Source organism: Ictalurus punctatus, chromosome 20, assembly GCF_001660625.3.
Source record: "Ictalurus punctatus breed USDA103 chromosome 20, Coco_2.0, whole genome shotgun sequence".
Taxonomy (NCBI): domain Eukaryota; kingdom Metazoa; phylum Chordata; class Actinopteri; order Siluriformes; family Ictaluridae; genus Ictalurus; species Ictalurus punctatus.
In genome coordinates, this window is record NC_030435.2 from 12,833,754 (window position 1) to 12,861,034 (window position 27,281).

General features: G+C 41.7%; 1 protein-coding gene across 1 annotated transcript in view; it reads left to right on the top strand.

Moving 5' to 3' along the window:
• vwa5b2 (von Willebrand factor A domain containing 5B2) overlaps nt 1-27,281 on the top strand; it is a 149,928-nt gene that overhangs the window by 116,176 nt on the left and 6,471 nt on the right. Inside the window, exons 14-18 of the mRNA XM_017496114.3 lie at nt 3,924-4,201; nt 15,439-15,667; nt 15,984-16,060; nt 16,142-16,349; nt 17,528-17,665. Of these exons, the coding sequence (XP_017351603.1) occupies nt 3,924-4,201; nt 15,439-15,667; nt 15,984-16,060; nt 16,142-16,349; nt 17,528-17,665 (930 nt within the window). The remainder of the gene's footprint in view (nt 1-3,923; nt 4,202-15,438; nt 15,668-15,983; nt 16,061-16,141; nt 16,350-17,527; nt 17,666-27,281) is intronic.

Below are 27,281 nucleotides of genomic sequence, written 5' to 3' on the forward strand. Positions count from 1 at the left end.
TTAATTGCTATAAAAATGTTGAGGAGCCTAACACTGGTCCTGAACCACAATAGAGCTTCAAACTCTCAAAATACACCAAATAATAACTCACAGAGATACTCTGCGACATGCCATATATGTTATGTCCGCATGGCAACTAACAAAACCCTGGGGTTTAAATAGTAGCGTGCACAGGTGCCAAGTGTCTCCGCTGATTACCTGCATGGGGTTGAGGCACTATAAAGGACTATGCAGGCATTACACTTTATTTCAAAGTACATGATGTCAAGAAGTACAGAGTCCACACTATGCATATACATACATATACCAACAATTTTGATAAACATGGAAATAGAATACCTACTTTTGAAAGTATGTCTGGTTGCCAGGTTACTAACCACATTGCAGCAAAGCCAATGCAGCATCTAGGTCAGGGGTGTCATACATCTGACCCACAGGATGATTTGAAGAATAATACAAAATAATAATAAATAAATACATTATTTTTGCTACAATATTTATTTTTCTTTTAAAGCGGAACTCATTGCACATTTATTTGGGTTGTTATTACAACATGGTACACCTAACACACGTGCATTATAAAGCAGCGCCAAAATCTGAAGCACATTATTGATGATAGCCATTTGGAACAGATGCTTGTGTAGCAAGCTGCTTGTGATCTTGAATATGTCCAAAAAAAGAAAAACTGGGTGGAGCATCTGGCCAGTACGGGGTCCAGTGCTCTCAATAATGTAAATCAGTTTGCGGAACTATTCTTGAAGGAGTTTGGGCATCCAGTGCAGAGCAACAACCTGGATCATCTTTTGAGGGGAGTCACTGTGAGGAACAAGCCTGACCTGCCATTCCACACCAATTATGATTGGATTGACAGGGCAGCCTCCACAGCTCAGCTTCAGGCCCCGGCCGACAGGGCAGTGGTGGAGGTGACGACGACCTGCAAGACTGAGGCCTGCAGTCAAGAGGCCCAGCTACAGTGTCCCACATGCAGGAAACTTGGGATCCATGGATCAAATTTCTGCTCTCGGGGATATTTCAAGATCAGCTCGTGTACTCACAAACGGCTCCACAAGAGAGCACCTGCTGAGCTCCAGCTGGAGGTCAACGTGGCGACCTCGGTTCCAGAGCTCCAGCTCGAGACCTACGAGGTGGTCTCACCTGCCGAGCTCCAGCCGGAGGTCAACATAGTGACGACCTCTCAAGCCCAGTTCCTGTCCGAGGTCGAAGAGGCGACCTCTCAAGCCAAGTTCCTGTTCGAGGTCGAAGAGATGGCCAACCCAAGCTCTGCTCAAGCCAAGTTCCTGTCTGAGGTCGAAGAGACGATCTCTCAAGCCAAGTTCCTGTCCGAGGTCGAAGAGGCAGCCTGTCAAGCCAAGTTCCTGTCTGAGGTCGAATAGACGACCTATCAAGCCCAGTTCCTCTCCGAGGTCGAAGAGGTGACCTCTCAAGCCAAGTCCCTGTCTGAGGTCGAAGAGACGACCAACCCAAGCCAAGTTCCTGTCCGAGGTCGACGAGGTGACCTACCATGTCACGTTCCAGTCTGAAACCGACATCATGACCTACCAAGTTATGCTCATGCCAGAGTCTGTTGACACGACCACCCAAGTGCCCCTCATGCCTGAAACTGACACCACGACCAACCAGGTCCTGCTCACGCCTGAAGCCAACATCATGAACAACCAAGTTCTGATCACACCCGAGTCTGCTGACATGGACAACCAAGTTCTGCTCACTCCCGAGTCTGCTGACAAGGACAACCGAGTTCTGCTCATGCCCAAGTCTGCTGACAAGGACAACCAAGTTCTCCTCATGCCGGAGACTGATGACATGATCAACCGAGTTCTCCTCATGCCTGAGACTGATGACACAGCCAACCAAGGTCAGCCTGCAAATTTGATGGAGAACGAAGCTCAGACTCTCTGCATGACTGAGAACACCACTCAGCATCCCTATACAGCTGAGGATGCCACTCAGCCACCCTGTTCTACTGAGGAAGTTTCTCCACCTCCCGGTGCAGCCAAGAGCTCCGTTTTGCTTCCCTACTCTACCGTGGATGCCAGTACGCCAAGGTTCTATGAGGATGTCGCTCTGCCTTCCTGCTCCGCTGAGGACATCGCTCTGCCTTCCTGCTCCACTGAGGACATCTCTCTCTGCCTTCCTGCTCCACTGAGGATGTCGCTCTGCCTTCCTGCTTCACTGAGGTCGTCGCTTTGCCTTCCAGCTCCTCTTAGGACGCCGCTCAGTCTCCTGGTTCAGACATTTTGCCCAAAGGGCCAAGACCACCAGGGGAGAGGAGTGTTTTCTCTCCCGGAGCGCCCTTGGTTGGGGGTTCTGTCACAATTTCCCCTTGAGTCAGCGCTGCAGTATTGCAGAGAACGCACACTTTTTGATCTTCAATGACAGTGACTTTGTTTACGATCGACACGTGCTTTTGTTATGGTTATGTTCTGTCTCCATCCCTGTTTAGTCATTGGTTGTTTTCCGAATGTGTGTCATCAGTGTTTTCAGCTGTCCATGTTAAACCATGATTACGTTTGTCATTTAAACCTTTCGTGTCTCTGTGCACTTTGCATAGTATTGAGTTTATCTCATTACAAAGCGATTGTTCTTTGTTTCTCATGTCATTTCATATTCACTGGCCTCGTTTCTCGTTTCTCGAGTCTGCTTGTAGCCTCGCCCTATTTATGTCTGTTTGCTGATCACCTGACCTTTTGCATGCTTTTGGACCACGCTTTGGATTACAGATTTGGATTTGTCTGCCCATATCTCCGTTAATAAAAACTCTTATCTGCATTTGCATCCGTTCCTCAACTCCATTATGTAAGAACGTGACACTATGATATGAATGCGGATAAATATGGTAAGTACACTGGACAGCTTAGGACGGAAAAAGTAAATGAGCTAGCATCAGCTTTTAAAAAACAGCAATCACTGTTTACCAAAGGAGCAGGCACTGATACAGCCGTAAAGGCTCGCTATTTGATTGCCAATGAAATCACTGTGGCATCAAAGCTGTTTTCAGAGGGAGAATTTATTAAGAAGTGTATGGTAAAGTCAGTAGTGCTTGTGTGTCCTGAGAAGAGACAGGCTTTTGCCAACATTAGCTTTTCAAGAAATACTGTGGCTGAGAGAATTGGGCAATTTGCAAGAGATTTGAACCATCAACTGAAAGTCATTCATTGCTTTCTTCATTGATGAGAGATGCACATGACATCAAATTTCCTAGTTTTCTTGTAAATTATATTGTATTGTATGGTTAATAATAATGTAATTGTCTGCACACTAACGTTTAACAAAATGTAATTCGACCCACACAAGGAGATATTTTTTCTGATCCGGGTCTCATTCCAATATGATTTTAACACCCCTGATCTAGGTATTTATATCTATGGAGAACGCCACAGTTCAGTGTGATTTCTAAGCAGTTTCTCAATGATTATATATATTTTTTGTTTTTTGTTTTTTTTTTAGGGCAATGATGCAGTAGATTAGGTGATCCTTTGTTGCTGTCAGGGATACACTGAGACACTTGCGTTCACACTACAAATGTTATGTGGTCATATGGTCATATATTCTGTGGTCACTGCTTGCACATGTACACGTAAATATCTACATTCATGAAATTACAGTTAATTTTACTCCAGTAATTCACTCTCTTAGAGGCCAAAACCATCAAATCATCAAATCTAGAAACACAAAAACACCCAGAACATTGACATTAACATAAAATTAATTCCAAAGAGGCACCACCAACCCAAATAACACACAGATCAATGCCACCCACACCAGTACCGCTTCATTTGTTTCCAGGTTGCTTCATTACAGATTGTCAGAGTCTTAAAAAGGAAGCATGTCTTTAAAATACACTATTCTTTCTATTAGTGAATTCCTAGTTAACCTAGTGACTTTTTTTGTTTGATTACAAGCCACTGATGACAACGCTGCAAGTGATGCACGCTGGCGGATGGAGCAGACATCATACGTGCAGGAACAGTACACACTAACGAGGTGCTCTCTGGGCAGTGAGAGGGGTGTGTTTCCCTCCTACTCTCCTCCAGCTGAGTGCCTCTCTCTAGGCATGGATGCTGCATCACTTCCTCACAGCCTGGAGAGAGTGCAGCCTCAACACAGCCATAGTCTCACACGCTGGGACACATCATGGAAAGAAAACATCACCTCGTCAATGGAGGAAGAGTCTGAGAAGGTGAGAAAAAAAGTGGAAGAAAGTGAAAGGATGTGGCATATGGGCCATTGTCAGGAATGGGTGCCCTTTGTGCCTGACCATTTTAAGAAAAAATATTTTAAATGTTTTGATTTTGCCAGGTCAACCAACAGCTCAGACTCCAGTTCCCAACATCCATAACATCCTACAAACATGGCCGCTACAGACTAAACTTCCCATAACACACACACACTGCTTCGCTCACTTCGAGTCACCAGACTTCTGATTGTGCACACCTGATACATATTACACTTACACTCACATGCACACTTTAAAAAGAGATTTTCAGTCACCAAAACTTTGCGAAGAATATGCTCAGTTGCCTGTGTAGTTGTCTGTGTAGTTACCATATCTGATATTGTGTCTGCTCTTTCTAGTTTTGACCCTTACCCTGTTTCTGTTTTCGTGCATTTTGCCTTACCTCTAATATCCTGTTTGTGAATCGTCTGGCTGTTCCCATTACTGTTTTGGATTATTTTGCTGGAACTTTAAAATAAACTGCCTTACCTGCATTTGAATCTGTCTCCAATCCCCGTACATGATGGAATACTTCACCTTTAATGGATGCAGTTAAGGATCTGGATCTGGATCAAGCCATTATAGTTCACGGGCAGTTAATGTGCAACCAGCTCGCAGCTCACAGAGCTCGACACAAAGGTGAACCTCTACTCCCAAACCATTGCTTCAACCCAACTGCCCACCATATAAAGCATACCCATTTATAAGACAGTTCCTCCAATGCCAGAGAAATTCTTAGGTGATACCTCTCAATGTAAAGGTTTCTTGTTGCAGTGTTCTTTATATTTTGGAGCAGCTCACACCCGACTCTCTCATTATCATGGACATTAGTGTTGACCATCTGCTCCATAACCGACCTCCACCCCACTTGGAGTATGGTTCTCAGAGTGCCAACATTCCCACAGAGAACATGCAACTTGGGTGTGTGTGGTTCAGCGAAGCAAAGACAGAGAAATGGTGATGGGAACATCACTGTTTTTACTGTGGCCAACTGGACATCTCATTGGGGAGTGCCCCCTTTGCTCCAATACCACCTCAGTCATGAGTGGTAATGCTCATATCTGGTGAGTCCCTTCCAGTCCCTATCATGCCAAGCTTTTACCTTGCCGGGTTGTGATAAATTACTCAGGTCCACTCTTTGTATTAATAACAATGATTGATTTGGGAGTGTCCGGGAACTTCAATGATCAGGAGACAGTAAATCATCTCAAACTCCCTATTCAACCCTTGTCACACCCCATTAAGATTCAGGCCATTGATGAAGGACCCATTGGGGAAGGTACCATCACTCGCAGCACATGGCCCCTTCCCCTGAGGGTCAGAGCCCTTCATCATGAACTGAACACTTTGCTGGTCACATCTTCCACAAAACATCCAGTGATCCTAGGCCTCCCATGGATGGAGCGTCACAATCCTCAAATCTCCTGGTCCAAAAGGCAACTCACTTGCTGGACTTCCTACTGTCAGAACCACTGTCTCAACTTCCCAGAGCTTACCATCACCTCCATGTCTATAGAAAGCCCCAAAAGTCACAGCTCATCCACCCTTCCCCCAGAAACTGGCAGCTGAGTGAGGTCTTCAGCAAAACCAGGGCCAGTGGGCTACCACCACATTGGCCCTATGACTGTGCCATTGAGCTACTTCCTGGAACCAACCCCCCCCCCCAACTGAATCTACCCATTATCAATAGCTGAACAGAGGGCTATGGAGGAGTATATTCAGGAGGCGCACCAGCAGAGGTATATCAGGCCTTTCACATCCCCTGCATTAGCTAGGTTTTACCCTGTCGACAAAAGAGGAGGAGGGCTCAGACCCTGTATTGACTATCAAGGATTCAACCAATGTTCTGTGAAATGTTGCCCTTAGTTTCAGCCACACTTGAACAGCTCTGCTCCACGCAGTTTTTTTTTGTTACTAATCTGGATCTCCGAAGTGTATATAATTTGGTGTGTATTCGTGAGGGGGACGAATGGAAAACCACCTTTAGCAGCACCTCTGGCCACTATGAGTATCATCATGCCATATGGGCTCTCTACTGCCTTGGAATTCCAGTGTCTGATAAATGATGTCCTGAGAGGTATAGATGATTACACATTTCCCCAGCATATCATTGACATATACTCCCCATACACTGAGATATATTATCCATGTCTGCCAGGTCCTCCAGTGCCTCCTACAAAATCAACTATACAGGAAGGGGGAGAATTGCGAGTTGCACCAATGCACCATATCATTTTTGGGTTACATCCTTGGCCCCAGTGGAGTGTCCATGGACCAGTCGAAGCCCGCTACTGTAGTGGACTGGCCTATGCCTCGAACGATCAAAGATCTACAGTGCTTTCTGGGCTTTTCCAACTTTTATTGATGCCTCATTCAGGGCTTCAGACCATTGCTCACCCCCTAATGTCGCTGTTACATGGAGGCCCCAAACAGCTGGTGTGGAATCCTGCAGCAGTACAGGCTCTGACCCAGCTTAAGACTGCTTTCACCTCTGCCCAATTTCTCAAGCAACCAGACCCATCCAAACCCTTTAGGTTGGAGGTAGATGCCTCTGAGGCAGGGGTAGGGACAATTCTCTCGGAATGGTTCAGGGATAAGCCCAAGTTCCACCGTGTTGCTTTTTTTTCCCAAAAAATGTCCTCAGCAGAATGGAATTACATTGTTGGAAAGTGAGAACAGGTGGCCGTTAAGCTGGCATTAGAAGAATGGCGGTACTGGCTGGAGGGGCCCAGACACCCATTTATCATCTACACCAACCATAAAAATCTTGAACATCACTTTGTCAAGGATCCGAATCCACGGCAAGCATGCTGGTCCCTGTTTTTTGCACATTTTTCATTTCACCCTGTCATATCATCCAGGCTTAAGGAATACCAAAGTTGATGAGTTGTCCCAAATCCATGTTGCAGAACATGAAGATCATGATCATGAAGAGCTCATTCCCCCCTGAGTTGTGGGCTCGATTGAGTGGGAGCTGGATTGGGTTATTGACAGTATACGTAGAGAGCAATTCCCTCTGTTATTCCCCCTGAAAAAGCTTTTTGTCCTAATTCCCCTGAGAACCAGACTCATCACCTGGGCTCATACTGCGGTTGCTACCAGCCACCCAGGAACCAAGTGCACATATCATTTGTTGCGGGACAAGTATTGGTGGCCGCATATGTTGGCAGACGTTCATCGAGTCATATCCTCATGTTCTACCTGTGCCCGAACCAAAATGCCTCGAACTCTACTGGCCAGTAAACTCATGCCATTGCTGATGCCTCAACAACCCTGGTCCCACCTTGTGATAGACTTCCTGATTGACCTGCCAGACTCCCAAGATAACACTAAGATCATGGTGAACATTGAACAAGTCCCTAATGCCTAATCCCATTCCCAAGTCTTCCCTCACCTTTCACTACTGCAGAGCTCCTTTACAGTCATGTGTTTCGTAACTTTGGGATCCCCAAGGACATTGTGAGTGACTGGGGACCACAATTTACTTCCCGTGTTTGGGACAGATTTATGGAACTCAGTCCCAGATACGTCAGTCCCTTCAGGATTTGCAGACAATTAAATGACGTAACATATAAGCTTGAACTTCCATGCCACTGTCACATAGCCCATCTTATCTGAAACCAGTTGTACCAGGCCCTTTGGCCATTGATTTACCACCTGACAACCCAACGCTTGCTCTCGACATAAAGGGCCAGCCAGCCTACCTGGTCAAATCCATCTTGAACTTCCGTCACAGGAGTAGCCGGCTGGAGCACCTCATAGTGTGGGAGTGGTACGGGCCAGAGGGACAGTGCCGGGGAGAGGGAGGCCCAGAGGGAGGCCTAGGAGGAGTAGCACTCCTTGTGTGTTGCCGATTTGTTCGATGCAGGGGAAACGGGGGAACCAGGGTTGGATTAACCCACTCTCTCGAATACTTAGATAAAAAGTCCTTTAATTCTCTTGACAGAAACAAATGATGAATGAAAACTTGTTGAACTTAAACCTTACTATCGAATTTAACGTAAAAGTACTTGTTATGTGTTGGCGTGCAGGAGTGTGATCAAAAAAGGTGTGCTTCCCAGCTCTCCATTTCCGTCCGCCTGTTTCAGAAGGTTAACCCACGTCATATACACCTCCCACACCACACGTGACCCATGACCCAGGAGCAAACACACCACCAAACCTCACAAAACACAACACAATCTCCAAACAAACAGATCAAAACAACCCCAAATTCCAACTCCACAATAAAATGGCAAAATGGCTGTAACACCTTGATTCAGCCCTTTTGTGCGTGTGTGTGGGGGGGAGGGCATTACCAAGCCTGATATTGTGGCTGCTCTTTCTGGTTTTGACCCGGCCCTGTTTCTGTTTGCATACATTTTGCTTTACCTTTGATATCCCGTTTGGTCAATCGCTTGACGGCAAACAACAGAGCATGGCTGCATCCAAAACCGCATACTTACCTGCTATATAGTAAGCAAACACGTATTGCAGCTACTATATAGTAGGTAAGTATGTGGATTCGGACGTAGCCCACGGCTCCAAGCAGTCGTCTATTTGCATGTATATTATACCAAATAATTAACTGCACTTGAAGCTTTTGGAAAATTAAAAATGCAATACCCAAAACTGTATATGGTACCCTAATGAAGATGAACTGTATGTTGATACGTGAAATTCTAGAGGGAATATCAGACGGCATGGCATGGTAATGTAATGACGTGTGCCGTTAATCTATCTATGTTCTATAACATGTAAAGTGGAAACATGAAATTAAATTCTGTAAATACCTTTTTCACAATATTGTCTTATTCAGAATAAGGTCAATAATTAGATTATTGCTGTCCATGTAAACAGTGTAAGGATCCGGCTAGATCCTCACGGGTTGCTCAGGAAAGTTAATATAACTCAGCCGGACATAAAGTGAAAGTGCTGTTCTCCGTTTATTTCATTGCAGGATACCATAGGCTTATGCATGGTTACAGGCCAGTCATTAGAGAGGATTAACCGAGTGAAACATCCCAAAAATGGTACCTTACATGAGACTGCGTGTCCACACACAATGTCAAGGTCACAGAGAGAGAGAGCGGAGCGGTGACCACGCCCCCTGACCCCACATGACATCACCATAGCCGATCATTACAGTAGTCTCTGATTACTCCACATTAACTACACACATTTATATTCATCACGATCTTATATTTCATATTAATCTCAGAGTAATCCCAAAAATCCACCATGTAACATGGCTAAATGCATTTTAACAGGGTTGAAAATTATAACAGTGCTGAAAGAACAGTGTGTTTCGGTGAATCATTAATTAATTGAACATTTTGTCAGCTAATTAATTTAATTAATTAATTTAGCTAATTTAGATGCTAACGATAATAATAATATCACAAACATAGAACATTTATTCATTTAGTTTGGCTCACAAATTCTTGTAGATTTTTACATGCTCAGATCTCACAGGCTTTGGGGAGGAATAAGTTCCAGCATATCATCAATGGGATACCAAAGCACATCCTCACGATCTGGCCAGAAGAACCTGTTTGGCCCAACAGTGTGCATGCATTTCACTTGCACACGGGTTTCATCTGTGGCAAAGATGTTTCCAGGATGCAAATCAGCATCATATTGTATCACACACCGTCCTCCACACACTTCTGGGTATCATGGATACCTTTGGGTGGATTCCTTGTATGAAATCCAGTATAGAATTTAGATGTGCCCAAATAGCTGGTGGACTCTTATGTTGAAGGGGATATGCTGGTGAATCATACAGGCTGTTTGCTCCCTCCAATATAAAGGACAAAAATATGCTGGTGGGATGATCCAAAGTGTAAGGACTGAATCTCAGATCCATACTTGCACATGAAATTTTCAGAAAAATTTATGTGTCACAGAACGGGACTGGAGCGGATGCAGTTGCAGATCAAAAGTCTTTATTGTACACGTAACTCAACAAAACACAGGAAACGCGGTCTTCACAGGAAAACGAGAAACTGGAATCATAGCATGAAACGAGAACAGGACATGAAACCAAGACCGCTTAGCATGCTAATGCATTCACTATCGTAATCAAACATAAACGGAAAACACATGATATGACCGCCTCAAGCTGTAGCTCTAAGGTCGCCATGTTGACCTCAGGCGGGAGCTCCACAGCTGAGGCCTCTCCGTAGGCCTCACGCTGCAGCTCTGAGGTCGCCATGCTGACCTCAGGCGGGAGCTCCACAGCTGAGGCCTCCCCATAGGCCTCAGGCTGGACCTCTGCTGTCATCGTTGCCCCCCCAAAAAAAGTTCTAGGCCAGCCTTCGGTTCTGGGCTGGGCAGTGTGGTGCAATTCCCCTGCAGTGGGAGGCTCCAGGAGTTCGGGTCGCTTTGCTGGCTGCATGGCGTTGTATAATTCCCCTGAAGTGGGAAGCTCCAGGAGTTTGGATAGCTTTGCTGTCTGCATGGCGTAGTATAATTCCTCTGCAGTGGGAAGCTCCAGGAGTTCGAGTAGCTTTGCTGGCTGCATGGCGTAGTATAATTCCCCTGCCATGGGAGGCTCCAGGAGTGCGGGTAACTTTGTTGCCCGCGCAGCGCGGCATAGCTCTCCGACAGCGGGGGCATGGGAAATTGCACTGGTGGTGACATTGCGCATGGGCCGGCTTGCTGCAGCAGCCCCCGTTGTGCTAGCCAGCAATCGATCTGAGCCAGTGTTTCGTCGATGCGCCTACTCCTTTCCCAGAACGCTCGGCCCAACTTGGTGCTCATGTTGATCTGCTGCTTCCGCGTTCGAGGCGCAGTATTCTGTGACGGAACAGGACTGGAGCTGATGCAGGTGCAGATCAAAGTCTTTATTGTACACGTAACTCAACAAAACACAGGAAACGCGGTCTTCACAGGAAAACGAGAAACTGGAATCATAGCATGAAACGAGAACAGGACATGAAACCAAGACCGCTTAGCATGCTAATGCATTCACTATCGTAATCAAACATAAACGGAAAACACATGATATGTTTGGTACAAACTATACAAACGATAATACTGTGCGAAGTGCGCAGTAACCAAGGGGTTTAATTCAATTCAATTCAATTCAATTTTTATTTGTATAGCACTTTTTACAATAGACATTGTCTCAAAGCAGCTTTACAGAAATATCAACATGGTATACAGATATTAAAGGTGAATTTATCCCATCTGAGCAAGCCACTGAGTGGCGACGGTGGCAAGGAAAAATTCCCTAAGATGTTTTAAGAGGAAGAAACCTTGAGAGAAACCTTGTGTCTGTGAGGCACCAATGCTACCCGCTGTGTCATTGTGCTGCCCATGATAAATTATTATTATTATTATTATTATTATTATTATTATTATTATTATTATGGTTAGGTTGTCTATGGCAGCCCATAGTACCGTCTGGTAAAAAGTTTGTCACAATGATTGGGGACGGTCTAAGGAACATTATGACTAATGCTTTAGTGCCACCATTGGCAAAAAATCCAATATGGGAGAATATTTTTCATTGCAGGTATGAAATCAGAGATGTATTGATTGTTTTGTTCATCTTGACCCACGGGTTCCAGTGATACAAGGCACTTGAGTCTCTGTCCAATGGTTCAACAGTTATGGCTATTTTTGTAAATATATTTAGTTTTGATCACGGTACCACCACCATGTGGCCAATCAGGACGAAACGTTGCGCCGGTGTAGACTGGGGGAGTACTACCATCCCTCAAAGCTTGATCTCTCTAGGCTTTACGGTTTAGTCTGCACGATCAGTTTTAGAGCATAATAATAATAATAATAATAATAATAATAATAATAATAATAATAATAATAATAATAATATAGCTGCAAGCAGCAATTATTTGGGTTCAAGCACTTTAAGGGTACGCGTAAAAAGATATTACTTGATATTTTGCAATCCTAAAAGCACCTAATTCAGAGAAAAAGCAAGACAATTTTAAGAAATATCAGCCTTCATTAACTTGTCTAAAAGCTGCTGAACATTGATTGGCCAATGACAGCCATGTTTTTCAAGATTCACAACTGTCCTCATAGACTCTAATGGGACCTTAGACAAAGATTTCAAGTTGATTGGACCAATGGTTCCATATTTAGTGCCAATTTCAGGGTTTGTCTTGTTAGAGCACCACGAACTGGTCACACTCAGTAATTTGTTTTACACATGTCCTCCAGATTGAGCCCTTACATAAGTGTTCCATTTATGGTGAAAATATCTCGTTCCATTCAAGAGTTATAGCCATTTAAATAAAAGTGACCATGCCCACTTTTTGATGTGCCCTCGTGAGGCTAAATGAAAAGTTCACTTTTTTTTAAATTATTGATCTAAGGAGTGAAGCCAATTGTCCTGCACTGGTTTTATTTTGGTTGAATGAAAAACCTAGGACTAGTTCAAAAAAAGTTGTTTTTTTTTAATTAATCACAACTATTTAATGAACAGTTTGACTGACTCCAATGGCTCATCAGGCAAAGCTATTCAGAATGAGGAGCTCCATCAAAGCATATGAATTACTTGTGTTTGTGTGAAAAACTGGTATATAAAACAATTTATATGCATGACAAACTTGATAGCATTTCCAAGTCAACATGATCAATGGTTCCATTGTTAGAGCCAATTTCAGGTTTTTCCTGTTATAGTGCCACCAACTGGTCATACTCAATAATTCTTTGCACGTGTCCTCAGATTAGGCCCATACATAAGTGTCCCTCTCAATTTTGGTGAAAATTTCTCATTCCATTCGAGTTATACCCATTTAAGTAAATGTGACCACGCCCACTTCCAAAATTTGGACATGCCATCATGAAGTTAAATCAAAAGTAAAAATTTTTTTGGTGATAATTATTGATAATGGGACTCCAAAGAATTGTTCTGCACTGGTTTGGTTCCAATCGGATGAACCAATGGCAGAAATGAAATCCAAGAAATACATTTTGTTTCTCTTTAGCCAATAATTCCAATGATATAAGACACTTCAGTCTGTGACAAAAGGTTCAAAAGTTATGGTCATTTATGTAAAAAATTATGTTTTGATCACTGTAGTGCCACCATCTGGCCAATCAGGGCGAGACATTGTAGACTGGGGGAGTGCTACCAACCCTCACAGTTTCAAGTCTCTAGGCCTTATGGTTTGATCTCCACAGTCAGTTGTAATATAAATCCTTATAAAAACAATAGGGTGTCTGCTTTGCGCTTGAACCCCTAATAAAAATCCCTTCAATAACAATAGGGTTTCAATGCTTTGCACTTGAACCTCTACTAATAAAAATCCTTACAAAACCAATAGCGTTCCAGAACTTTGCATGTGACCCCAAATAATAATAATAATAATAAGAAGAAGAAGAAGAAGAAGAAGAAGTAGAAGAAGAAGAAGAAGACATTTTTTTACAGCAATTCCGGGGGAAAGCCTGACAGAGGCAAAGTTAGAATATAAGTAAGTGTTGTTTTAGAATGGTCATGATTTTATGACAGCATTCAGAAGTTATAAGCTCAAATGTGCTTTTTTCATATCTTGTGAACACTAGGTGGTGCTGTTTCGAAACTGAGCAGTTACCCTCAAGTCATGATGGCTATGACATATATAAAGTTTGGTCCAAATATGCTAAAGCTTTATGGCGATATAGCCTAAAGTCCATTTTGGCATGCTCGCCATCAAATTTGTTTGTTATTCGAGAACAGTTTGACTAATCAACTAGCATTCCATAATTTTTTGTCAGCATGGTCTGCAGATGATGTGTTTTGATTTTGGTGAAAAGCGGACAAACGGTCTAAATGGTGGACAGAAAGTTTACTCGATCATGACATAATTGGTATCATGGTTCTCGGCATGAACCATGGAATCTATCATTCTCATGACAGTCTCATGACAGTAGGCAAAAGGAGTCAATAGCTATTAGCATTTTTGGAAATAGCATTATAATTTTTGACCTCAAGGTTGCACTGTCCCAAAACTTTTTGAGTCCCTTCAAAGCATGGTGTGCCAAAGACACACACCAAGTTTTGTAAAGGTAAGCCATGTTGTTCGTAAAATACAGCATTTTATGACTAAATGTAAAACGTCTGACATCCAAAATGGCCAACATAGGAAAATGTGGCATCGTTTGACTCAGTATGTAGCACTTGATCTAAAGATACAATTTTCATGATTTCCTGACCAGTAGGGGGCAGTGTGCCAAAACACTGCAGATAATCTCAGGGCCTAATGATGATGATGCATACCAAGTTTTGTCACAATCCCTCAAAGCATTGCGGTGATACAGTCTATAGATGCTGCAGGCCAATTTTCTGAATTTTGATGGAAAATGACGACATAGGGTGCAATCGAATCATCTTGAGCCATGGAACTTCGTTCCTAGGACTGACGGTTCAAAAGTTATTAAAATAAACGTGAGTGTATATTTGGGCAGTTGGTGGTGCTAGAGGGTTTGAGGTAGAAACTCCAAAACTGGTTAATTTTGAGACTGTCCTCTATAGGTGTGCCAATTTTCATAACTTTCCTGAGAACGGTTCTATGAGCTGCCATAGACTTAAGAGCGGAAGAAGAAGAATAATAGGAAAACTAATGGGGCTTGACCCCTAATGATAAATATTGTTATTGTGCACTCAAGTTTGCTGTACAAACCAACCAGAACAAAGCAAAACAACATGGTGGGGGTGTGTATCTTGTATATAAAATATATCACATATTACAGTTTTTTGAGGGGACATTTGGCATTTGACGCAAAAGGTTTTCTATTGGTTACTGAGGTTAAGGTTAGGGTTGGACTTCGGTATAGCATAGCATTAATTACAACATAATTAATATACATAATAATTATTATGTGAATGCAATGACCTCACCAGGATACACTGAAAAAAGGTAATATGTGGCTCTTAAATATCTCAGATTTAAGAGAAGGTATTATGTATAGTTTATAGAAAAATATCAAGTTCCTCATCAAAAAGTGATTTAATTGGCTATACTAAATTTAGTTTAAACAAGTTTTAAATTACTTGTTCCAATTATGTAGCATGAATATCATGATCATTTCATGTAGTATTAACATGATCCAATTACAATATGAAATATCACAAGGATGTCGCTTATGCGAAGAAAAACTGTGGTATTAAAATTAACTTGATTAAAACAAGTATGGTCTAGTAGCACACAGGGAAATGCTGCTGTTTCACAAATGTAGTAATTGTGCATGTGTGTGTGTATGTTTAGGCTGGCTGGCTGTTAGATGGTGAAGGGTGTGTGCTCAGGCAGAAGGATTTAGCCCGTGCTGCACTGGCTGGCCGCAGTTTTTCCTCACCACAGGGTGAGCTGGACATGCACCGACTGCGAAGGGCACTGGAGAGAGTCTCATTCGAGCAGGCAATGGGGGGCAGACTGGAAGAGAGTGATACAGAGACACACAACATTCCACAAGGCGCTCTGTCCCTCACAGACTCCAGTGAGACACAAAATATGAATTTTTGTATATTTTTTCTATATAACCATAGTAATGTAGTAAAACATTAGACACAGAGGACAAAACTAATTGAATCATGATATTTGTTGGTTTAGGTCTTAAGAACTGCAATAGTTAAAACTGTTTACATGTGTTACCAATTGAGTAAAAAATTATTGAGCACACATAATATGCAAATATTTCTACTGTTGTCTTTTGGATGTTTTTGTACTTTTAAATAAATTCACAGAATAAGCATGAAACGTCTTCCTTATAATTTTTCTCTTGCTCATTCTGCCTCTTTTACCCTTCCCTCCAGATGGTATTCTCTTCCCAGCTTCACCGTTGGACTGGGATGGTTTCACTGATCCTGAATCCCTATTCGCAGCTAGTCCTGTAGGCTTTTATTGAAAGCAAATACAGAATTTTAAAGCAATAACACAACACATACAGCCATACTAATTAATTCAATATCAGGTTGCGCAGGTGCCATGCCAATTGGTGATCCATGGGCTGCTGGGATCAAAGCCTATGTCCTGGGAGGTCAGCATGGACCTTTGTGTTCTCTGGAGTTCTGAGGAAGCTCCACAAGACATCTGGGATGCAGTTGTCCACCATCTTGCTGCACGCTCTGTCATCCGAGATTTCGAGAACATGGCAGAGAAGGAGACAGACATTGAGCATGGTGAGAGAAAAGCAGAGAGAACTAAAAAAGAAATGAGGGAGTCTGAGCAGATGCGAGAGAGCTGGGCAATAATGCAAAAAATATTTTAGACTTTGATACCACAACTATATGATGAGAGACAGTCAGACTCACATTATTATTCAAGTTTGAATTCACATAAAAATTTGTCCAGGTGATAGATTAGACAATAAACAAAAACATGCATATGAATTAAAGTATGTCAACATGGATTCAAATGTTGCAAAATGATTTGTGAAATGTAAGATCTGTCATTTAATGTAACCAAAGGTAGAGTCAAGAAATCCTGTACTACTCATTATTTGAAGATAAATGCTACAAAAAAACTATTTTTATTTTATGTTTGTTTTGCCTCTTTAAAAAAGGCAAAGCAGAATTACTAGCTATGACCACATCTAACATACTCCAATAAAAGTATGCCAAATCATATAAATGTTTTGCTGCAGTCACTCTGGCACAAAAAAGCTAAGTGAGCAGGAGAAAAGTAATTTCAGTTTTTGTAGTCGGAGTAAAGCAGGTACCTGACATAAACATATCCCTATTTCTGATTTGTGCATGGGGTTTCCTGATGTTATGTACATCCAATGTAGCCAGTATAGAATGTCAGACATAAGAAATTCAGAAATTTCTCTAAACAATATTGTTATTTTGCAGTATTCGGTAAGCAAAAAATGTATCCAGTTTCAGTTCATTTCTAAGCCTAATGTAACACCAGCCTTGTTCTGTTTATTTAACTTAATGTGCAATATTAATTTTCACTCTTAATCAGTCATAATCCCAGAGGGAAAAGAAAGAGAGAGAGAGAGAGAGAGAGAGAGAGAGAGAGAGAGAGAGAGAGAGAGAGAGAGAGAGAGAGAGACTATCTCTCTATCTTCACTCTGGAAAGTTGAAAGATTGCAGTGCAGCTGCGGTAACTATTGGCAATAACTAAATTTCAGGAATAACTTTGTTTTGCTGTCATGGAGACTTTTTTGAAAACGTTAGTCAAGATGACTGGTATTATTTCTGATTAGTCATGAAATGTCTTATATTATTATAACAATCTAGTACTTGGACTTCGACTGCTAGAAAAGTAATATAATTTATTAAAATTTTCTTCTATTACTTGAATTTCTTTTCTTTCTTTTTTTTTTTTAAAGAAATCCATTTCTGTACTGTAGGTTCATCAAAGCGATACCGAATGAAAGCCATCCAGACTAGCAAGAGCTGTGGAATCATCTCCATGTACACATCCTTCAGTACTACTGATGCCAGCACCAGGAAAATGTTTTCAGAGTCCACAGACATACGACACATGGGTAGACACACTTGCACAACACAAGCTAATGTTGCAGATACAGCAATCTGACACAAATTTCACATTAAACTACATAACAAATAAATAACAGCCATGTGCCCAGACTCACAACAAATTCTGTATAGCACTCAGGATGGTTGCTTTGTGACACCTGGGAAGGAACTGCAAGGATCTATTTTGTTCCTTGTTTAAACCAAATTAATTTAGGTATTGTTCAGCCCTCTTTGTGGTTTCTCCCTATATGAGAATTATTTCTGTGTAATCTGTGGCCAACCTTTTGCTACTAGTGATGGAATGTTTCATGAATAAATATCAACAGTGCTTTTGTACATGAAAACATCATCTTAATTCTTACATGTTAAATATATTTTCTGCAAATTGTTGGCATAGCATATATGTGTCTTTAAAGGGAAACCTCAAAATGTTTCCCTATTAGAAATTGTTTCAAGCTAGAACCTTTTTAAGAAGGTAAGAAACCTTATGCCACAGCGTGCTTGAATGCCCAATTCTGATTGGTCAGAAGGTGTGCATTACTTTTGTTTACAGTGCGGTAAAAAAGTATTGAACGAATCAACATTTTTTTTCAGGAAATATATTTCCAATGAGGCTATTCACATGAAATTTTCACCAGACATCAATATTAACTCAAGAAATCCACACATATAAAGAAATCCAAACATTAAAGTCCATAAAAGAAGTTATGTGCAATAAAGAGAAACGACACAGGAAAAAGTATTGAACACCCTAACTGAAATTTATTTAATACTTAGTGGAGAAGCCTTTGTTTGTAATGACAGATTCAAGATGCTTCCTGTATGAAGAAATCAAGTGGCCGCAGTATCCAGGTGTGATTTTGGCCCATTCTTCTAAACATATTGTCTTTAAATCTTGTTTAAATGGATTCAAGTGAGGTGATTGACTGGGCCATTCTAACACCTTGATTTGTTTTCTCTGAAACCAATTGAGAGTTTCCTTTGCTGTATGCTTTGGATTGTTGTCCTGCTGGAAGGCCACCCACGTCTCATCTTCATCATCCTGGTAGATGGCAGCAGATTCTTCTCAAGAATCTCCAAGTAAAGGACTCAATTCATCGTTCCTTCAATTATATGAAGTCTGCCAGTAACATGCGATGAAAAACATCTCCACACCATGATGCTAGCACCTACAAACTTCACTGTTGAAATAGTTCTTTAAGGGTGATGTGCAGTGCCATTTCTTCTCCAAACATGGTGTGTAGTATGACAACCAAAAAATTCAATTTTGCTCTCATTTAACAAAACTACACTCTCCAAGTATTTCATAGGTTTGTCTAAATGAGTTGTAGCAAACTTTAAATGAACTTCGGCATGCCATTTCTTTAGTAATGGAGTCTTGCAGGGTGAGCATGAGTAGTGGAGTACATTGCCTATTGTTTTATCTGTGACAAAGGCCTCCAAGTGTTTTTCGACCTCTTCCCGAGTGGTATTTGGCTCTTGGGCTACTCTTTTGCCTATTTTTCTGAATCCCTGGTCAGAAATCTTGTGAGGAGCTTGTGTGCATGGCCAGGTTGATGACGGAGTGATGTTGCTTCCACTTGCGGATAATGACCCCAGTGGTGCTTACTGGAGGATTCAGAAGTTTTAGAATACAGCTGTATCCGATTCCATCAATATGTTTTGCAACATATAAGGTTGCGAAGGTCTTTATTGCTCTTTGTTTTTACCCATCATGAGATGTTTTTTTGTGTGACACCTTTGGTAACAAAAGGTCTTTTTATAGACTGTGGTAGAAATTTAGACAAACAACAGTAGACTCATCCTCTGAGGTGAAGAGGCTTATTACAGAAGGATGAATACAGGATAAAAGGAAGCAGGATAGAAGAAAGCAGGATAGAATAATGAGAGTGCTCTGGGGCACTTGTGCTGAACATCTACTATATATATAAAGCGCAGGACAAGATACACTTTCTATGTACCGATAAGGAGCAGTTTGAGGCGGTTCAAAAAGTCTTTATTTCAGGATCGAACCCTTAACAGAAAAACATGTTTGTGTCTCTGTAAGCATATAAACATTCTGTAGTAATCTAAATGACATGACATCACCTTCTTAGGTGTTATCCTCTGATGAACATGAACAGAACAAGAACAAAACTATTAGAAACTCACAAGACCATCAATTTACCAACCCAGCTGATACTAATTTGCACAGATAGGAGTTATAATTACTTATGGATTTCAGCTAGTTCCTGGCCTTACTTTGCCTGGGAGAACTGCTTTTTCTTAGCATGTTCAATATTTGTTTCCTGTGTCATTCCAATTTATTACACATAACTATATTTATGGACTTTAATGGTGTGAATTCTTTATGTATTCAGATTTCTTGAGTTAATACTGATATGTGAATAGCCTCATTGGAATTATATTTACTGAAAAAAATGTTCAATAATTTCCCCCACTGAAAGAGCAGTATTTCACATAACAGTAGTTTTGGCTGTAACATGAATGATAGGTTTATAGTAATGCCCTTGATCTTATACGTTATTGTTTCTATACTAACAGCTCAAACAGAAGGACTTGTATGGCAGACGCTCTATATACACTGATGTACATGCATTTAAATAATCCTCTTGTAGCATCTTCTTTGTCTAGACACCCTATGGGTCATCACAGCAAAACAGTGACTACATTTCCCATCCTGCACTGTGGCCTACACACATGGCCGCCATGGACTACACTTCCCACACATACACATTCACCTTCTCCGGAATTCCAATCACACACACCTGGTGCCAATCTCACACTCACTCACTCACTCCCCGCCATATAAGACACTTTTTGAACACCATGACTTTGCCTAGTATTGAGTGTATTCTTGTTACCAAGCGGTTGTTCCTTGTTTCTCGGTTTGAGTCATGTTTAGTGACTTTGTTTCTCGTTTTGGATTCTAGCCTTGCCCAGTTTATGCCTGTTTGTAGATTGCTTGACCCATAGCCTGTTTTAACCATGCTCTTGTGTCATGATTTGGATTTGTCTGCCTGTCTCTCTCTATTAAACATATTTTACTGCACTTGCATCTGTCCTATCCTCCCTTATGTTCCGGAACGTGACACTAGGTAAGTGGGTGGATACCACCCCTTCTGTTGAAAATGGTTAAGGTAGTATAACAGTTTCATCCTGGTAGTTAGGTAAATAACTTAAGAGGGTTAATCTATGTATAGGGTTTAGAAGTGTTTATTCTGTTCTTTCCTTTGGTACCGTCAAGTTCTCTCGCCAGGGGACACTTGTTAAACTGGTTGTCATTCAACATGTCATTTGTTAACAAAGAGTTGTCTTGCAAATTGTCTTTTGTATGTTTTGTGCTTTGGTAATAATCCTTTGTAAATATATGCTCAATTCCTCAGTCCTCCTTCCTCCAACAAGCCAGCTATCCACTGTTTAACTCCAGCCCATGTTACGAAACCTGCGCAGATCCAGAGTCCCAACCTTAGCAGGGTTGTAACATTATTATACTTGGTCATTTATTTATTGAGGCAATATTATAATATTGAATATTACATATCTGTGAGTGGCAAAAGTATTTGAACCTTTGCTTTCAGTATCTGGTGTGACCCCCTTCCTTGTGCAGCAATAACTTCAACTAAATATTTCCAGTAACTGTTGATCAGTCCTGCACATCGGCTTAGAGGAATTTTAGCCCATTCCTCAGTACAGAACGTCAACTCTAGGATGTTGGTGGGTTTCTTCACATGACCTGCTTGCTTCGGGTCCTTCCACAACATTTCTCTTGAATTCAGGTCGAAAATTTGACTTGGCCATTGCAAAATATTTCGTAGAATGACTTGTGTGCTTTGGGTCATTGACTTGCTGCATGTAGACCTTGAGGACATCCAGGCAGCCAATAAAGTCAAAGAGTGATTAAAACATAGTCACAACTTATCACTACATTCCACTGAAGGCACTCCCCTTCATTCCTTCAGACCTTTAAACCATAAGACCCAGACTCACTTACAGGATGGGGGCCCCAGGTAATGAGTTTCCAAACAAAGGAGTTAACACCAATGGCCATCGTAGAGAGCCATCTGGCAGGATCTTGCCTCTTGGTAATAGATCAACCCCTTCCCCTGCCCCCTGTCCTGTCTTGGAGCAGGGTGGAAATCCCTGCAATCTAACTTTATACAGTCTTCTAAAAAGGATACACACTCTGCAATACCTTCCCAGACTTCGATTCTCTGATCATCTACTAGGATATATACCATCCTCTCTACAGATCAGCCTTGGATTTTGTTAATGCTGGCTCCACTCAGATAAGCAAAGCACAAGAAGGAGGCCTGCTCACCCTGACCCTGGATTAGCCTGTGAAATCTTACAGACCTTCCTTTGTCTTCTTGTGACCAGCACGGAAGAACAGAGACATAAATTCCTGCATGGAGTTCACTTAATGCCTTATGATTCCATATGAAGTTATAACATAGACTTTGTCATAATCATATAGTTGTGCCTTTATACAACACACCGCCTATTTCACAATTGATTGATCATTATAATTTCCTATACACTCACACATCCATGTCCAGAATCCAAAGTTGTAATCCTTGTGTTTTGTTAACAAATGTATTTACTAGTATCCCAAACTGTCGAGTATTGTGAACTATAGTAACCTTGTATGTAACCTAAAGGTAGCTATTAGGCTTTTATTATCTGTTATTAGGCCAATATACCTGGCACAGTATTCCTTCAAGCTAAATACTTCATGTTTGGTATTTGTATGTTGGTCATAACATTTCTGGAATGCTAGTGAATGGCAAATTATAATAACTCCTCATGAAAATCCCTTTTTAAAGTTAAGTACAAATTAACAATAAAGTTGAATGAGCATGGAGCCTAACATAAATTATGCAGATTAGTTGGAGGGAAAGACCAAACTCTCTACCCACTGCCCAAAAGACTACTTCTAATTGGTTAAGACCCCTAGAGGGCTGAGACAGTTAGCAAAGTTTAAAAGGTCATGCCATGGTGAACCCACTGGCTGGCAGTGAGGAAGAAAAGTTTTTTGTTAGTCTCATCTATGTCATCATCTGGTTTTCAGACCTCCACTTCTTTCTTTTCTTAAGTATTACTGATAACTTTCACCAAAGACACTTAAGCTGAAACCGACCTGCAACCGTGATCGACTCCATCCAGTCACTGATCATTGTCTCGACCAGGTCTCCTGACCTCCGATGACGACGTATGCCTTGTCTCCAACTAACTACGGCAAGCAAGTACACATCTTTCCCACATGTAATAAGCTGGTGCAGTACTTAGGAATCCATAGTCTATAATCATTTTTTGGGTTGCTCATAGTACCTTGATGGTTCACTCAGGTCAGAGTCTATTTTGAACCAAAATTTGCCAAAACACTAGCATTCTGCTTTGCCTTTGCTGTACTGTAAGTCTATTACTCTGACATGCCCGTGTGTGTGTGTGTGTGTGTGTGTGTGCTTATTTGTTAGAGTAGTCTTTGTGTAGTAGTTAGATTAGTTTGTGTTGTAGAATAGTGTAATAAAGTCTTGTCTATATTAAAGTGAAGTTGCCTGTGATTCTTTGCTCGTGATCTAAGTCCCTAAACTTGCCGATTTTGTTACCCTGCTCAGAAATATATAAGGTGTTACCACCTTTCACATAAAGGAGGCGCAGACAGAAGCAAGTGCAGGTTAGGTAGTTTAATCCAAAAAAAACAAGTCCAACGGGTAATGCAAAAATCCACAACGTTAAACAGGCAAGGGTCATATGATCAGGCAAACGGGTCAAAACAGGCAAGGCAGAGAATCGAGGTCAATGGGGCAAACAAAGTCAAAACCAGAAGATCAACACTTAGTAAGGCTTGGTAACAACAGAGATAATAGCAACTGAGTGTATACATCGCAATGACACTATGTTCTAACAGTCTGTATATACTGTAGAGTGAGTGTGTGTGAGATTGATAACAGGTGTGTGATTAGAACTCTGGAGAAGGTGAACGTGTGTGTGTGGGAAGTGTAGTCCTCTTTGGCCATGTTTGTAGTTGGTGGTGCATCCTGGGAAACAGAGTCGCTGGTTTGCTGTGATCTTACACTACCAGATGCAGCAAAACAGGCCCAAACCCTGATACTACCACCGCCATATATCACATATGGTATAAGGTTATTATGCTGGAATGCAGTGTTATACTTTCTCCAAACATAATGCTTCTCATTTAAACCAAAAAAATCTATTTTGGTCTCATCCATCCACAAAACATTTTTCCAATAGCCTTCTGGCTTGTCCATGTGATATTTAGCAAACTGCAGATGGGCAGCAATGTTCTTTTTGAAGAGCAGTGATTTTCTCCTTGTAACTCTGCCGTGCACAACATTGTTGTTCAGTGTTCTCCTGATGGTGTACTCATGAACATTAACATTAGCCAATGCCAGAGAGGCCTTGTTTAGAAGTCAACCTGGGTTCCTTTGTGACCTTGTGTTGCTCTTGGAATGATCTTTGTTGCTTGACCACTCCAAGGGAGGGTAAACTTGGTCTTGAATTTCCTCCATGTGTACACAATCTGTCTGACTGAGGATGGGTGGAGTCCAAATATGGTTTTGTAACCTTTTCCAGCCTGATGAGCATCAACAACTCTTTCTAAATTACAAGGGGAGTCCAGGCAGTGAAAAGAGGGAGGCATTGCTGGCTACTTTTTTTGGGAAATGAAGAGGATTTCTATCTTTTATCCACTTGAAAGCCTACAACAGCAAGTTCCCAACATAAATGCGAGTTCCACACGTAGGCATAGCGGGGATATTCTACATGTGGTTGTGCAGTGTTGACATTTGTGATTGGCCCTAATACCTACAGGCTGCAGCCAATGAGAATGCTTCTCTATCAGCGCACGTCCTCACAGGACTGATCAGACCACCTCAGGTGGAGCCTTAACAGAGCCAAAAATCTTAACAGAAACAGTTACTTTAACAGATGTGTAACCAGTGTCGTGTCTAAAACGACTAGGTTGCTGAATTTCCTGTAGTTAGTCAATACAATAATCCTCAATTTACTGATCAAAATGAAGCCACGAACAAGATGGAAGCAAAATTCCAGTTTACTGTTCAAAAAACAATGAGATCCCCTTGTGAGATGTCCCAAAAGTGATCTGAATCTAAGCACAGATTCAATGCCCTATTTATATAGTCTTATCTTTAGCTTATGCCTACTTATCTCATTCTTTTGGAATCCCAATATGCTTTATTAACGTCTTTTCTGATTCCCCTTAAACCCAACTATCCTCAAATTGAAATACGGTTAGAACAAGCTTTTGTCTGTTACGAAACGTGGACAGACGAAGAGGTAACATGGGACGGACAACAGACGGGACATGGAACGAGATCAGAGTCGGGATTAATCAGGTAACGGGTTGTCAGGGGCATAGGCAAAAGCGTAGTCTTAAGGACAAGCGGATATCGAAAACCAGGAAAACGCATATAACAATAAGGCTCGGTAAACAAACAGAGACGAGTCTGCTGAGAGGTTACTTCGCAAGCGGCTGCCGCTAACGAGGCCCTTATATAACTTTAGATGTCTTGCAGGTGTTCATAATCAGAACTCCGGCAAACTCGAGCGCGGGCATGGCTGGGAAGTGTAGTCCTCTTCCGCTATGTCCCTGGGTGGCACTACACGTTGTGAACTGCAGCGCCGATTTCACCGTGTCGTAACATTGTCATTCTGAAATCCCATTAAAACACATCAGCTATTGGATATACTCTTATCTTCGTGTTTTTCTTTTTGGGTATTTAAAACAATTTCCAAGGCCCTACTGCCATACCCACTTCCAGTAAACGAGCAATGAGTCGCATCAAGACCCTGCTGCCCCAATCACTAGACACGCTGCAGTTCGTGTATCGCACCAACCGCTCAACAGATGATGCCATCGCCACCACCCTACATCTGGCCCTCACCCACCTGGACAAAAAGAACACCTACGATCGAATGCTGTTCATAGACTTCAGTTCGGCATTCAACACAATCATTCCTCAGCACTTGATTGGAAAGCTGAACCTACTGGGCCTGAACACCTCCATCTGCAACTGGATCCTGGACTTCTTGACTGGGAGATCTCAATCAATTCAGATCGGGAACAACATCTCCAGTGCAGAGCCAACAATCTGTCTCTGAATGTGGACAAAACAAAAGAGATGGTTGTTGACTTTAGGAGAGCACGGAGCAATCACTCTCCACTGAACATCAATGGTTCCTCCGTGGAGATCGTGAAGAGCATCAAATTCCTTGGTGTTCACCTGACGGAGAACCTCACCTGGTCCCGCAACACCACCTCCATAGCCAAGAAAGCCCAGCAGCATCTCTACGTTCTGCGAAGGCTGAAGAAAGCCCATCTCCCACCTCCCATCCTCACCACATTCTACAGAGGAACTACTGAGAGCATCTTGAGCAGCTGTCTGGTTCAGAAATTGCACCTCATTGGATCGCAAGACCCTGCAGCGGTTAGTGAAGACAGCTGAAAAGATCATCGGGGTCTCTCTCCCCCCATCACAGACATTTACACCAGACGCTGCATCTGCAAAGCCACTAGTATTGTGGATGACCCCACACACCCCTAACACACACTCTTCACCCTGGTGCCATCTGGAAAAAGGTACTGAAGCATTCGGACCCTCACAACCAGCCTGTGAAACAGCCATCAGACTCTTCAATACTCAGAGACTGGACTGATATACACATGCACACACACACACACACACACTCTGAACTGAACACCATCCAACTCCCATTGAAATATTTGCACATTCCTGCATTGACAATGCATTTTTTGATGCTGCTGTATTATACAAATATAGTATCTAGTTTATTGTCACTATATACACTTTACCTGGCTGCTACCACAATAACTGCTATGTTCATATTTGGTATAAGCTAATTTGCTGAATACTCAGTCATAGCATGTTATGTTTACATTTATACCATTTTTATATTATATTGTTACTACTTTGCACCTATCTTTTGCACACCCTGTTATATTAGATACTTCCACACTAAAACTGTGTACTGTTCAGTGTTACACTATCACTTACTGTACCTATTGTCCTGTTTTAGTAGTACTGTACTGTGTTGTTAGCACTTTATGTAGAAATGTTTGTGGATCTTATTAATTCTATGTCTCATGTGGTTAGTGTGCTGTTTTATGTAGCACCATGGTTCTAGAGGAACGTTGTTTCGTTTCACTGTGTATAGTCCAGCTAAACCCCATTATGAATGCAGTTTCATAGATTTGTGGAATTAGTAACTATGGGGGCAAATACGTTTTCACACAAGGCCAGTTTGTTTTGGGTAACTATTGTTATTCAATAAATAACTAATTTAAAAACTACTTTGTGTTTACTCAGGTTGCCTTTGTTTTATGTTAGATTTTGTTTTAATTTCTGAAACAATTTTGTATGAGATACACACAAAAAAAATCAGGATTGGGCAAATACTTCTTCACTTCACATCACTCCATCCGTCCGTTCAAGTTCAAGTGGTTTTATTGTCATTTCAGCCGTATACAGTTGTGTACCCAAGTTCAAGCCCTGATCTCAACCAATGCACCTAGCCATGCTTCTCTCCCCACACATTCCAGTCTTCAATAAAATCCATTAG